Source organism: Lethenteron reissneri, chromosome 51 (genome assembly GCF_015708825.2).
Source record: "Lethenteron reissneri isolate LAM-NWPU_2019-01 chromosome 51, ASM1570882v1, whole genome shotgun sequence".
Lineage (NCBI taxonomy): Eukaryota > Metazoa > Chordata > Hyperoartia > Petromyzontiformes > Petromyzontidae > Lethenteron > Lethenteron reissneri.
In genome coordinates, this window is record NC_083829.1 from 5,399,662 (window position 1) to 5,412,391 (window position 12,730).

Genomic DNA, 12,730 nt, shown 5'->3' on the forward strand with positions numbered 1-12,730 from the left:
GAATGGGTGAACCGCACTGACCGGCTGGATGAAGTTATGGTCAAAACAGCCCCTACGACTTTCCCCGACTTAAAAAAAAACCCCCTTCGAAGTGAATCGATGGCTCAGAGGTCAGAGTCTCCGGGGTGGGACGCGGAGTTCAAATCTTGCGTTACAGCAGTTGTCTGTGATTGAAGTCGGGTTCTCCAGAAGGTGTGGTGAGTTAATGCACAACAAACGAAAAATACATCCATCACGTTAAACTTGGTTTTGCTCTCTCCTTTGGCTAAATTCCAGCTTCTGAGAATTTGAAATATCTCGCTGTCAGTCACGTGAACGCAGAAGAGCTGCCCTCAGAGGTCGCCCGGGTGATAGGAATGTGTCCCCTGATTTTCAGGTTATTCGAGAAAACACCGGCAATCGGGCCAAGATTTTTGTTAAAAAAATTAGCGGATTGGTTTGAAAATATCTCGAGTTTTTTGTTTTACAAATGTTGGTGGCACATGGCGTCGTGTGACGTCGATGCATGAATGTCACCAATCCGAAAAATTGTCGTTGAAAAATAATATACATCCGGAATTATCTTTAAAAAAAATCCAAACTCTGGACCTTTTAAAAATTCCCCCCCCAAAAAACACCATCCGCCCCTCCGTGATATCCACTTGCCACGGGCCGTTCTCGAATGCAGAGATAGCCCACGGATTCCTCATCGCACGAGATGACGTTACGTGACAACGTGGCGAACTTCTTTCGCACCGTACACAGCCAACCGTACAACTCGGGAGACGCCGCCGATAGCGCAACTGGGGACCACTAAACCGGCAACATTTTTTGTTTAAAAAAAAACAAAGAAATCATTGCCACGCGCGCGCACTTCGCCCGGTTCGAAGGTTGCGTCAAGCCCCTCAAGACAGTTTGCAAGACAATCGATAAAGCACCAGCACGTCGAGAGAATATTTAAACGTCACCCCACCCCTTCCCCTCTCCAGCTCACCCCCATGGAAAATAAAACTTGAGATGACATCACCCCTAGCCAACGGCTCTCTAAAATCGGGCTGTGCCAATGTTCTTGGTAACAAGTGGAGGGTGGGTGTGGGGGGGGTGGATCTTAGCTGGATACTTGATTTAACGGAGTTGCTAGCAGCTGGCTAAAAATGCCAGGGTTAGGTTTGGACTAAAGTATATCTATAAAATATGTTGTTTGGTGTTATCTGTTGTCATCCCTTCAAAGAAAAAGCCACCCCCCGCTTAGCCCTCCCCCGTGTTTAAGTGGTACGTTCCAGATGAGATCACCTCTCTTGCCCTGCCTTGTTTGGACTACGTGACATTTGTAGATTTGGCATGACGAACACACACACACACCTGTTATAATTTCAACGCTCACGTAGTAGTGTTTCCGTACAGCTCTTAGTTGAACGCCGTCGCAATATCGTGAAACGGGTGCTGCCGTTACAGCTTTAAACATAGTTTTGTATAATATCTCGTGTAATATCTCGTCCTGCTACGCCTGTGCTGTGAGCGTTACTATATTTTGGACAGTAGCAGCAGCAGCATGGACTTCATGCGAACTGGACACCTGGACACGTGGCAAACTCACGCCACGGCATGGGCCCTAAGTCTTTCAGGTATGGCGAACAAACTCTACCCACCGTCACAGCCGTAGAGAGAGTGGCAAGAGATAGACACGGCCGTCGCGTAAATGATTATCATCATCATCACACAAATCATAATTTTGTCATCAAACTAATTATCAAAAAAAAATCTGATTTTTTTTATCTGAATATTTTTAAATCTTTTTTTTTATCTGAATTTTTTGAACTGGAGGAATCCGATGAGCTATTAAGCTCTTTTTCACCGATGTTCAGTTAGGGGCACGGGGTCAGGATGGTTACAAGAACAAACTACACAAAACACGAGAGGAGTGCAAAGCATAGGATATGTAAACACATCACTTAACAAAATACCGTATCGACAAATAAAACCTCAACTGTTTTATGTTACCAGGCAAGGCACGCTGAACTGTTAGCTTCTTTTTTTTACAGAAGCAACCTGCCTGTTACAGATGACAACTCAACAAAGTGAATAAACCACGGGGCAAATGATAGCAGAAAAATTATCTTAGTTTTTTTCGGTAAAATCACGTAGGTAAAATGTAAGACAAATAACAGAATAAATGCATTTTTTGTTCTTTTATTATTTTACTTTTATGATTTTTTTACCTACGTGACTTTATTGAAAAAACCTAAGAGTGTGAATCCTTGCAGTCACGAAAGCTTCATATCTAGCAGCAAAATAGTCACAGCCGTAGAGAGACAAAAAACATAACTCTGATATGTTATGTTTTTTGTTTGCATTATGACTGCAGGTATTGTAGTCAATACAAACATTACTCCTTGTAAAAAAGGTGTCAGTTTTTCTGCCAGATAAAAGGGTAAAAAACCAATTACCATGGAAAATTCGCTTTAAAGGTTGAATAATCTCCGGTCGATGTAGATGCCACTGGTTCTTCACGTTCTGCAGATGTAGATGCCACTGGTTATTCACGTTCTGCAGATGTAGATGCCACTGGTTCTTCACGTTCTGCAGATGTAGATGCCACTAGTTCTTCACGTTCTGCAAATGTAGATGCCACTGGTTCTTCACGTTCTGCAGATGTATATGGCACTGGTTCTTCACGTTCTGCAGATGTAGATGCCACTGGTTCTTCACGTTCTGCAGATGTAGATTCCACTGGTTCTTCACGTTCTGCAGATGTAGATGCCACTGGTTCTTCACGTTCTGCAGATGTAGATGCCACTGATTCTTCACGTTCTGTAGATGTAGATGCCACTGGTTCTTCACGTTCTGCAGATGTAGATGCCACTGGTTCTTCACGTTCTGCAGATGTAGATGCCACTGGGTGTTCAAGTTCTGCAGATGTAGATGCCACTAATTCTTCACGTTCTGCAGATGTAGATGCCACTAGTTCTTCACGTTCTGCAGATGTAGATGCCACTAGTTCTTCACGTTCTGCAGATGTAGATGCCACTGGTTCTTCACGTTCTGCAGATGTAGATGCCACTGATTCTTCACGTTCTGTAGATGTAGATGCCACTGGTTCTTCACGTTCTGCAGATGTAGATGCCACTGGTTCTTCACGTTCTGCAGATGTAGATGCCACTGGTTCTTCATGTTCTGCAGATGTAGATGCCACTGGTTCTTCACGTTCTGCAGATGTAGATGCCACTGGTTCTTCACGTTCTGCAGATGTAGATGCCACTGGTTCTTCACGTTCTGCAGATGTAGATGCCACCACCGCCATCTTTTGCACGTCAGTTGAACTTACGACTCTCGTTCCGAACAGGCAACTGGACATAGGGACATGTTTGTTTCCTGTCTCTGAAAGTTCGTAAGTCGAATGTTCCTAAGTAGTAGGGTCCCCTGTATTTCAAGAGCCGCAATTAACGTGAATACGAGACGGCGATCCTTAAAACAATGAAGATACGAAGCGGTCCTTAAAGTTCCAGAGCCCCAGGCTGCAGCATGCTGATCATAGCGAGGAGGGAGGTTTCCTTGCCTGTGGACATATTAGCAGTTTGCCAGCGGTGCTATGAATCTGCTGATGAGACACCGGATGTCGAAACCGGTGCGGAGATTTACACCATTGGAACCTCATTTGCCAGTAAAAAATATGATAATTGTGTTTTTTACCCTTCCATCTGGAAACAAAACTGACACCTTTTTTTTTACAAGGAGTCATGTTTGCATAGACCACAATACCTGCAGTCATAATGCAAACAAAAAACATAACTCTGATAATGTGCACTGTCCTTGAAGGACACTGCACATTATAACTCTGATAATGTCCTTGAAGGACAGTGCACATTATCATAGTTATGTTTTTTGTGCACATTATAACTCTGATAATGTCCTTGAAGGATAGTGCACATTATCAGAGTTGTGTTTTTTGTGCACATTATAACTCTGATAATGACCAAGGACAGTGCACATTATCAAAGTTATGTTTTTGTTTGCATTATGACTGCAGGTATTGTGGTCTATGCAAACATGACTCCTTGTCAAAAAAAGGTGTCAGTTTTGTTGCCAGATGGAAGGGTAAAAAACCAATTATCGGTGCGGAGATGTTCTCGTATTCAACCAATGCTCATGAAAAAGTTCACTCCTAGAAGACCGCGCGGCTGATGGGATGTGTCGACGAAACATTGCAGAGAGACAAATATGGGAAGGAGGGATATTGTAAAAGTATTTATTCCGGTATGGATTACTTCGGTTTGTATACAGTAGAACCCCTCTTAACGACGGTGATTGGTTCCATGAAACCGGTCGTTAAGTGATTTTTGGTTATTAAGCGAGTCTAGGAAATACATTTTAAAGGCTTAATTCGTTCCGGCAGCATCAAAAGTTACCCTTTTTCACCCAAAAAACTTACTTGATAACATTTAAACAATGATAAAGATACAAACAACGTTATAAAGACATAATATGAAATACATTTGGTTAATCAAATAAGTAATTTATATTTACTGTACCTACAACAGCCCGTCGTTAAGTGATTAGTCGTTAACAGGGGAATGGTCGTTAACAGGGGTTCTACTCTACACTACTATACACTACACTATACACTACACTACTATACACTACACTATACACTACACTACTATACACTACACTATACACTACACTATACACTACACTACTATACACTACACTATACACTACACTACTATACACTACACTATACACTACACTACTATACACTACACTATACACTACACTACTATACACTACACGACTATATACTACACTACTATACACTACACTATACACCACTACTATCCACTACACTATACACTGCTATACACTACACTATACACTACACTACTATACACTACACTATACACCACACTACTATACACTACACTATACACTACACTATACACTACACTACTATACACTACACTATACATTACACTATACACTACACTACTATACACTACACTATACACTACACTACTATACACTACACTACTATACACGACTATACACTACACTACTATACACTACACTATACACTACACAATGGGCTCTATGGAGGCCCGTCGTTAAGCGATGAGTCGTTAACAGGGGTGGTCGTTTAGAGGAGTTCTATTGTGTATATATATATTCCACAGATGCACGTTATGCTACAGACGCATAGAATTACATTGAGACCGATATATGTACGTATGTTGAACCGTAACAACCATGCTAATCCGAGACTCACAAACTTACAGATACAGTACTTACATTGAATTACATATCGTTACATAGATATACATAGACTTATATAGAGACCTTCAGACTTACACAACGACCCCGAGATGACATAGACAAAATATATACACAGAGAAAGCCGCAGACTTACACAGAGACCTATGTATTTGCCTATAGATCCATATGCTTACAAAGAGACCCATGGATTTACATCGGCTCTCTGAGACCAACAAAATCTGTACACGTCAACCCACAGACTTACATAGAGACCCATAGACCCATATAGAAACTCATATAGCCTTGCATAGAGACCCGCAGACGTGCATAGAGACCAATAGACATAACATATCTAAACACAAATTAATTGGCGAAACCATCTTTGTATATAGAGGACTGCAGAGCTTGGCCAATTGTTGGTTGCACTGGCCCAGCATTGCCTGTGGTTCCGAGAGATGTGATTTGCATGAACGATGACGACGATATATATCTAAACAATGTAACTCTACATTGCAGTGACTAATCCCATATCTGCATTTTCCATAAATATGCTAAATTCCTCTCTCGATATGTAAATTCCTTTGTCAAGGCGCTCTCCTCCTCTAACCCCTGCTTAAATGTACGCTGCCAAGCCTGGTGGTGTTCATTCAGACGCTGTCTTTCCGACAGCCCTGTTCTTCACCTGAGGACGGCTGCTTGCGTTGTGGCCGAAACGTTGTGAGAATTATATTTAATTATGTTTTATTTTTGTTATTTTATTATTTCCCTTCTACGTGACTTTACCGAAAGAACCAAGAAGATGAATGTAACTCTTTCATTTTCTAAAACATTTTTATAATTCAAATTTCAATTAATTTTGTATAGGCCGTGGTCTGTGAGAGCTTAGATGTGTGTGTGTGTGCCAATTTTCACAAGGACAAAATGTCCTTTGGTTGTCCATAATTAATAGATCGGCAACATTGTAATTGATATTCACTGATCCTTTCCGGAAATTGATAGGAAGAATGTGTGGTCGATGGTAGAGAAACCTTTCCTAAATCTGGCTTGCATGTGTGATTTTCGGCACTCTAAATGTTTCCACGATTTAGCGCCTTCGTGGTGGCCTCGTGCTACAGGCAGTGTTTTCATTGCAAGGCCCCCACGGATCCCTGGCGGCCCCCGGTGGCCTTTAGTGCAGCCCCTGACGTACGGCCCCGACAATACAACCAAACGTGAAAATACCGCCCATCATCATCATCATCGTGCTGCTGTCAAACCCACATGGTTTCAATTGTGTGGCGGCCCTCACGCTGATGATATCTTATCGGAAAAAGTGCCCCCCCCGCCCCAAACCCTGAAAGTTAGTGAAGATCACTGCGCTACGGTAACGGTGCGAACAACTACGTGCACCGATGGCGATTTGACGACCGCGTGTGCATTGTTGTCGTGCCTCACTCTAGGCATCACCTCCAAGGCGTCGACCCCTCCACCTATCGTCTTCCCCCCATTTCCTCTTCCGCTCCACACCCCCTTGTCACCTCCTCCTCCGCCACCGCCGCCACCGCCACCGCACGGCCCCCCGAGGGTCCAACGCAGACGCTGCTTCCGGTTCCCCCGCCCGCGCTGGGACAGCGACGACTGCAACGACGATGACGACGACGACGATGACGACGACGATAATGGTGGTGGTGGTGGATGGGGGTTCGTCAAGAGGTCACGACCTGGCTCAGCCTCGCCATCGCTCGTTCCGATGCAGTAAGTGAGCTTCCCACAATCCCTTGCAGCTGCGGACTGATTTACATTTTGTTCATTGTTGCCCTTATATTCCTGGCTTCATCATTTTGGTGACCCAGATCATCCCAGCAAATAATGCTCATGCTTCGCCACTTGTTTTCCCATCTGATTAAGCGAAATCAACTTTAAATACCGCGAAATCGCTTAATCCCTTGCTGCTGCTGTTGTTGCTGCTGTTGTTGATTTAGCCACGTCTGGGTGTTGAACAATTCGGAAGGCTACGGTGATCTCTCGGCTTTCGCGCTCCGCCACCCTCCGCTGCCGCCACCGCCACTACCGGCACCTCCACGGATACCCGTGGGCAGCCCAGAGTCCTCGCAAACGATTGGCACCGCTACTGTTGCGTCACGCATCCTGCAGCAGCAGCAGGTAATGGGTTTATGAAATGAATTCACGAGTAACATTTTTTTGCCCTGGAAATCCCCACTTAGTTTTGAGACTTGTCACTTGTGTTCCCATATGATTAAGCGAGATGTGAACTACGTCGCCTGGTATGAAGGAGGTCGTGGGTTCGATTACGACTCTAACGCCTATATATTTGGAGTTTATGTGTTTCTGTCCCCATTGTCACGTGGATTTTTCTCCTGGACCTTCGGTTATTCCCTGCAACATTTAGAAACATGCGTTCAGAGTATTTGGCTGCTATACATTTCCAAATGATAATTCACTTCGTTGAGCTATCATTTTGGGCCAGGTCGCTTATGAAAAAAAGCGATTTAGCTGTGCGGGCCTTATCTGGTAAAATAAAAAAAACGTGAATTGGATTTTGACGATTCAGGGCCCTGCGTTGGTTCTGAGTTTTACTTTATCGCGCGGGTGGCGACCGCAGACTCGCCGGGTGGAATAGGAGGGCGGTTAGGGTTGAGGGCTTGCTCCAACTAAAAGTCAAGAACTTAGGAATTTGCGGCGCATCTGCAGTGATGCTTGAGATCAGGATGATTAGTCAATTAATTGGGCTCATTTTACGAAAACATACGATCGACTCGGGGCCACACCCACACCCTACCTCTTGAAGGCGGGAAACCTCCACAACGCTGTGCCCTGCTCGACACGGCTGATGATGCCGCGCCGATAATCTCCCGTCCAGCGGCACATGTTGGGAACAGAAGCGAGGCAAATTTTTTACCCCCAATGTTAACCGATTGATCGAGTATTGAAACCTATTAGGAAACCACTGGAGCTATGCACGTTTCAATCGAGATTGAAAAACTCATTTCTTGAGAAATGCTTTTTGTGTCTAGCTTGTTGTCCTTCCCCCGCACCTCCGATTAGCACGGTTGGCTACGTACGGTGCGAAAGAAGTTCAACATAATTTGTAGAGCAATCATCAGTTTAAATAATCAGATAGCCCAGCTCTCTGTTTGCGCGCAGGGCCGAGGTGGACGGTGCAGGCTGGGCGAGAGGCGGCGGCGGTGACGGATTTGGGGGGGGGGGGGGGGGGGGGGGGACCTTCAGCAGTGGATTGACCATGTGACTTATGAGCCCGGCCCTGCTCGGGAGCCGTTCCTTGCGTGCACTTCGCTCACTCTGTGACTGTGCGTGTACCCACAGGCTCGCCCGTCGGTGATCGTGTGCGCTCCGGCATCAAGTCGCGACTCGCGATCGCGACGCGCCCAGCCGGCGCCCGGCGGCACACCGAGTGAGTACGGCACCTGGATCTGCTGCGTCGCTCACCTCACCGCCCGTCGGCTTTTTTTGTTTTTCACGCGAGATCCCTTTGAGCGGCATCTCCGGACAGGTCCATGGGACAGCTCTTGCCCTAACCCAGGCCTAGGGAGCCTTTTCTCTATTGAGGTAATTCAATGACCGTTCTTCAACTGAATACCATTCTTTCAACCTATGTCATTTGTGATGATGACGACGATGACGATGATGATCATGACGATGATGATAATGATCATTTTAATTATCATGTGTTTTTGGGTCTCACAGCAGCACCACGGAATGGCGGCATGGACGAACATGAAGGGCGACCAGGAGGAGTGGGGAGGCCAGGGTGGCAGCGGGCGCTGCCTCTTCCTCCTCCTCCTCAGTCTCCTCCTCAGTCTCCTCCTGCTCCTCAGTCATCTCCTCCTGCTGTCGACCTCACAGCCCCAATGGCGAGGGCGACTTCCATCGCAGGCTCGGTGGACGATCACTTCCGCCAGTCCCTCGGAGACCTGTGGCTGCAAATAAAGGCCACTGAATCTGCCTCACCCCCGACCTCTGCTTCACCCATTATCTCTGCCTCACCTTTGACCTCTCTGTCACCCCCGGCTTCCGTTTAGCCTTTGACCCCACAGGGCTTAGTCACCGATCTGAATTTGTGACTTGGGTTTCACCTCCGACTTCAGGTTTTCCCCAAATTGGGGCTGCGCTTAAAATCTCTGTTTAATCTTCGACCGACTCTTCACATTGGACCCCTGTTTTACCTGTGACCCGTTTCGACCTATGAGCATTGCATTAGCTGCTGATCGTACCCTGTCTACTATTGGTCAGAACGAATCACGTGTGAGGTTTCTTTCGAGGTGACAGCCCATCAGCAACGTGTGTTACGAGTCACATGACCGCCGACTCCATCTTGAATGACAGCGCCACAGAAGTGAGTGGTGTTCCGTTTGCTCCCGCGAGCATCGAGTATTAACTCACCTGAACTTTTCTTTTGCCGAGCAATTGAAGAATATTCCACATTCCTATGACGGCGACCAGGACATCTACAGGACAACCACAAGTTCTGAACAAAATGTTCCGGTCTTACGAGGTGGTTCTTAGTTTACTGATTGCAGAGGAAAGATGTTGATGGCCATGATGACGATGGAGCGGTGGGATCTCTGTTTGGAATTTTAATTTGGGATAAAAACAGTTCCAAGTTCGCTGCTTTCATTTTCACCAGTGCCAACCCCAGCTTGGGTTGGACAGGTGTGAATCAGAGCTCCACGGCTCGTCGGGATCTTCCAGCTGAACACGAAATGTCTCGGTGTTTACCGTGGGTCCCATGCATTGCGGCTCTTGAAATATTGAGTTTTTTTTTTACCGAATTCGAAACAAAATGGCTCTTATTCTATGGTTCTTTCGGTAAAGTCACGGCGATTGAAAAAAATAACAATGAAATAATTAAAAGAAAGTTTTTGGTTTTGGCAACGTATCACATCTCGAGTTACCCGTGGTTACAGTTCGCTCTCGATTTACCCGCGGGCAGATTATCCACTCTGTGGATTCAATCCTGCTCATTCGCTCCTCGTAGCGTCCACTCCCTGTTCAATTACATTCTCCTCATACTCTTAGTTCTTTCGGTAAAGTCACGTAGGAAAAAAATTAAATGAAAATTAATAAAAATAAAGTAATTAAATAATTTTATTAATTTTCATTTCATTTCTTTCGGTAAAGTCACGTAGGTAAAAAATGAAATTAAAATTCATAAAAAATAAAAAAATAAAATAATTTTTATTTTTATTTCTTTCGGTAAAGTCACGTGGGTAAAAAATAAAATAAAAATTTATAAAAATAAAATAATAAAATATTTTTTTTTTACTTTTTCTTTCATTTTTTACCTACGTGACTTTACCGAAAGAACTAAGAGTATGAATCCTTGCAGTCACGAAAGCTTCAAATCTAGAATTAATACATTCTCCTCACTCGTCGAGGGTCAGTGGCCTGGTGCCCACGTGATCGCGGGCGTACGTGCGGGCCGGATAACCGGGCACTTAAAAAACAAACACATGCACGGCACGTCGTAGTCAAAACGCTTTAGACGCGTATGTAACGTGCTTACGCAAAATGTTAAAACAGACTTCCGTGGTGTGGTGCAATGTTTACAAAGTGCCAGCAGCTCATTCGTGCCAGCCCAGATCTTTGTGTAAGATGATCTAAGCTGCTGCCACGTCACTGGCAGACAGGCAGGCAAACCCGTCGTCTTTGAAACAATAATTGACGCGAGCTTTGAATAATCCATTGTGTTTTTGGTTGATCAGGCCCATGTCCCGCTCGACATCCATCAACTGCAGATGATCGAGGGTTAACCGTACAGGATGCACGAATGACATCTCGATTTGTAGGCCGCGGGTTACTTGAAAGTTTGTCTCGTGACAAACTGGCTCGTAACGAGAAAGCAGTCGGAACTTCATTAGACCTATTCTTAAGTTTTTTCGGTAAAGTCACGTAGGTAAAAAAACCTAAGAATATGAATACTTGCAGTCACGAAAGCTTCAAATCTAGAATTCATTAGACCTCCTTTGCCAGTAGGTGTAGATGTTCACCCCGAGCCCTCATTACTTTGATAGTGCATTGTCTTTGAGCTGTACGCCTTTTGACGTCCTCTGGTCGAGCACCAATTGGGTCGAGGCTCAAAAGAAAGCTGTCTCTGGTGTGGACCAATCAGTTTCAAGGACAATGCATGTATTATCAGTGTGTTTTTTGTTTGCATTTTGACTGCAATTATTGTGGTTAATGCAGACATGAATCCTTGTTAAAAGGTTTCAGTTTTGTTGCCAGAAAAAAACCCTATTATTACAGTCGGAACTTGTGAACTCCCATCGAAGCGGGCCGGTGACGAATGCTCCGACTGGCTTGGCCATAGTGGCTCTTGAAGAGACGTTACAACAAGTAGCGAATGGCAGTGCTGCGGTGTGAACTTGTTTAAAGAGGGGTGATTAAAACTGTTTTTTTTATTTCGCCAGGCAAGGGCTCACTGAGCTATTTAGCTTTTTTTTCAGAAGCGACCTGGCCACAAATAGTAGCTCAACGAAGTGGATTATCATCACGTGGAAATGTAGAGCATCAACATACTCTAAAGGCACGCTGTTGATTCTAAATGTGGAGAGAAAAACCGGAGGACCCGGAGAAAAATCCACGCGACCACGGGGAGAGAGACACCGCAAACTCTAAATATACGGGCGTTAGGGTCGGGTATCAAACCCACGACCTCCTGCATACCTGGCGAAGTAGTTAACATCTCCTAGCCACTGTGGGGGCACAACAGAATTATTGTCAAACTTTAAAACGGAACGAGTAACGATGTGGTCTGCTTGCGTTTACCGCGCGTTTTGCCCAAGGTCTCTCGATCGCCCTCTGTGTACCGTATAGATATAAGGAAATACTCGGATGCCCATTTGCTAAATTTTATTACAAAATTTCGCACGGTGTCTAACACCAATGGTTTATATTTGTACGCGTTTGGTTTCTGGCAACAAAAACCACCAGCGGTTCCTGAAGATACTCTCTGGTTCTTTCGGTAAAGTCACGTAGCTACAAAATAAATTAAATCACGACGTTTCGGGCGCAACACAAGTGCCCGTCATCAGGTGGAAACAACCACAGCAATAAACAATTGCTGAAGTGGGCAAAAAAAAACTTCAAATCTAGAATGGTTCCTGAAGAACTGAATTTGTGGTCTCCTTGTCCGAGCTCGGTTGGAACCTTTGGCCCAACGTTGACCTGTTGATGTTTCATGTTTACTCAAAAATCTGTCGTGAGTTTTCTCGTCATGGGCAGGTTTGACACGTACTCTTTGGTTCTTTCGGTAAAGTCACGTAGGTGAAAAAAAATTGAAATAAATAAATCACGACCTTTCGATTGCAACACAAGCAATCACCCACGTGACTTTACCGAAAGAACCAAAGAGAATGGATCCTTGCAGTCATGAAAACTTCAAATCTAGAAAGGGTTGACACGCTTAAAAGGCAGAGCCTGTAGGTGTGGCGATTCTCGTGACCGAGTGCACGCTGTTTGTTACCGTACGCTGAACTTCTAC

General features: G+C 44.8%; 2 protein-coding genes across 2 annotated transcripts in view; both read left to right on the forward strand.

Moving 5' to 3' along the window:
* The window catches only part of ATP5F1C (ATP synthase F1 subunit gamma), a 375,672-nt gene that overhangs the window by 181,715 nt on the left and 181,227 nt on the right, over positions 1 to 12,730 (forward strand). The gene's annotated exons all lie outside the window — the stretch shown is intronic.
* Positions 1,325 to 10,469, forward strand: LOC133355475 (uncharacterized). Its single transcript, XM_061572790.1, has 5 exons — positions 1,325 to 1,604; positions 6,669 to 6,963; positions 7,191 to 7,371; positions 8,554 to 8,641; positions 8,935 to 10,469. The coding sequence occupies exons 1-5, from the start codon at positions 1,532 to 1,534 to the stop codon at positions 9,267 to 9,269; spliced, it is 972 nt and encodes a 323-aa protein (XP_061428774.1). The 5' UTR covers positions 1,325 to 1,531; the 3' UTR covers positions 9,270 to 10,469.

What these genes read in the sequence shown, in the direction of transcription:
- LOC133355475 (XM_061572790.1), top strand. Translation starts at nt 1,532, where the DNA reads ATGGACTTCATGCGAACTGGACACCTGGACACGTGGCAAACTCACGCC. An exon ending in ATGGGCCCTAAGTCTTTCAG is followed by an intron (nt 1,605 to 6,668) that starts GTATGGCGAACA and finishes GCCTCACTCTAG; the next exon opens with GCATCACCTCCAAGGCGTCG. An exon ending in GCATCCTGCAGCAGCAGCAG is followed by an intron (nt 7,372 to 8,553) that starts GTAATGGGTTTA and finishes GTGTACCCACAG; the next exon opens with GCTCGCCCGTCGGTGATCGT.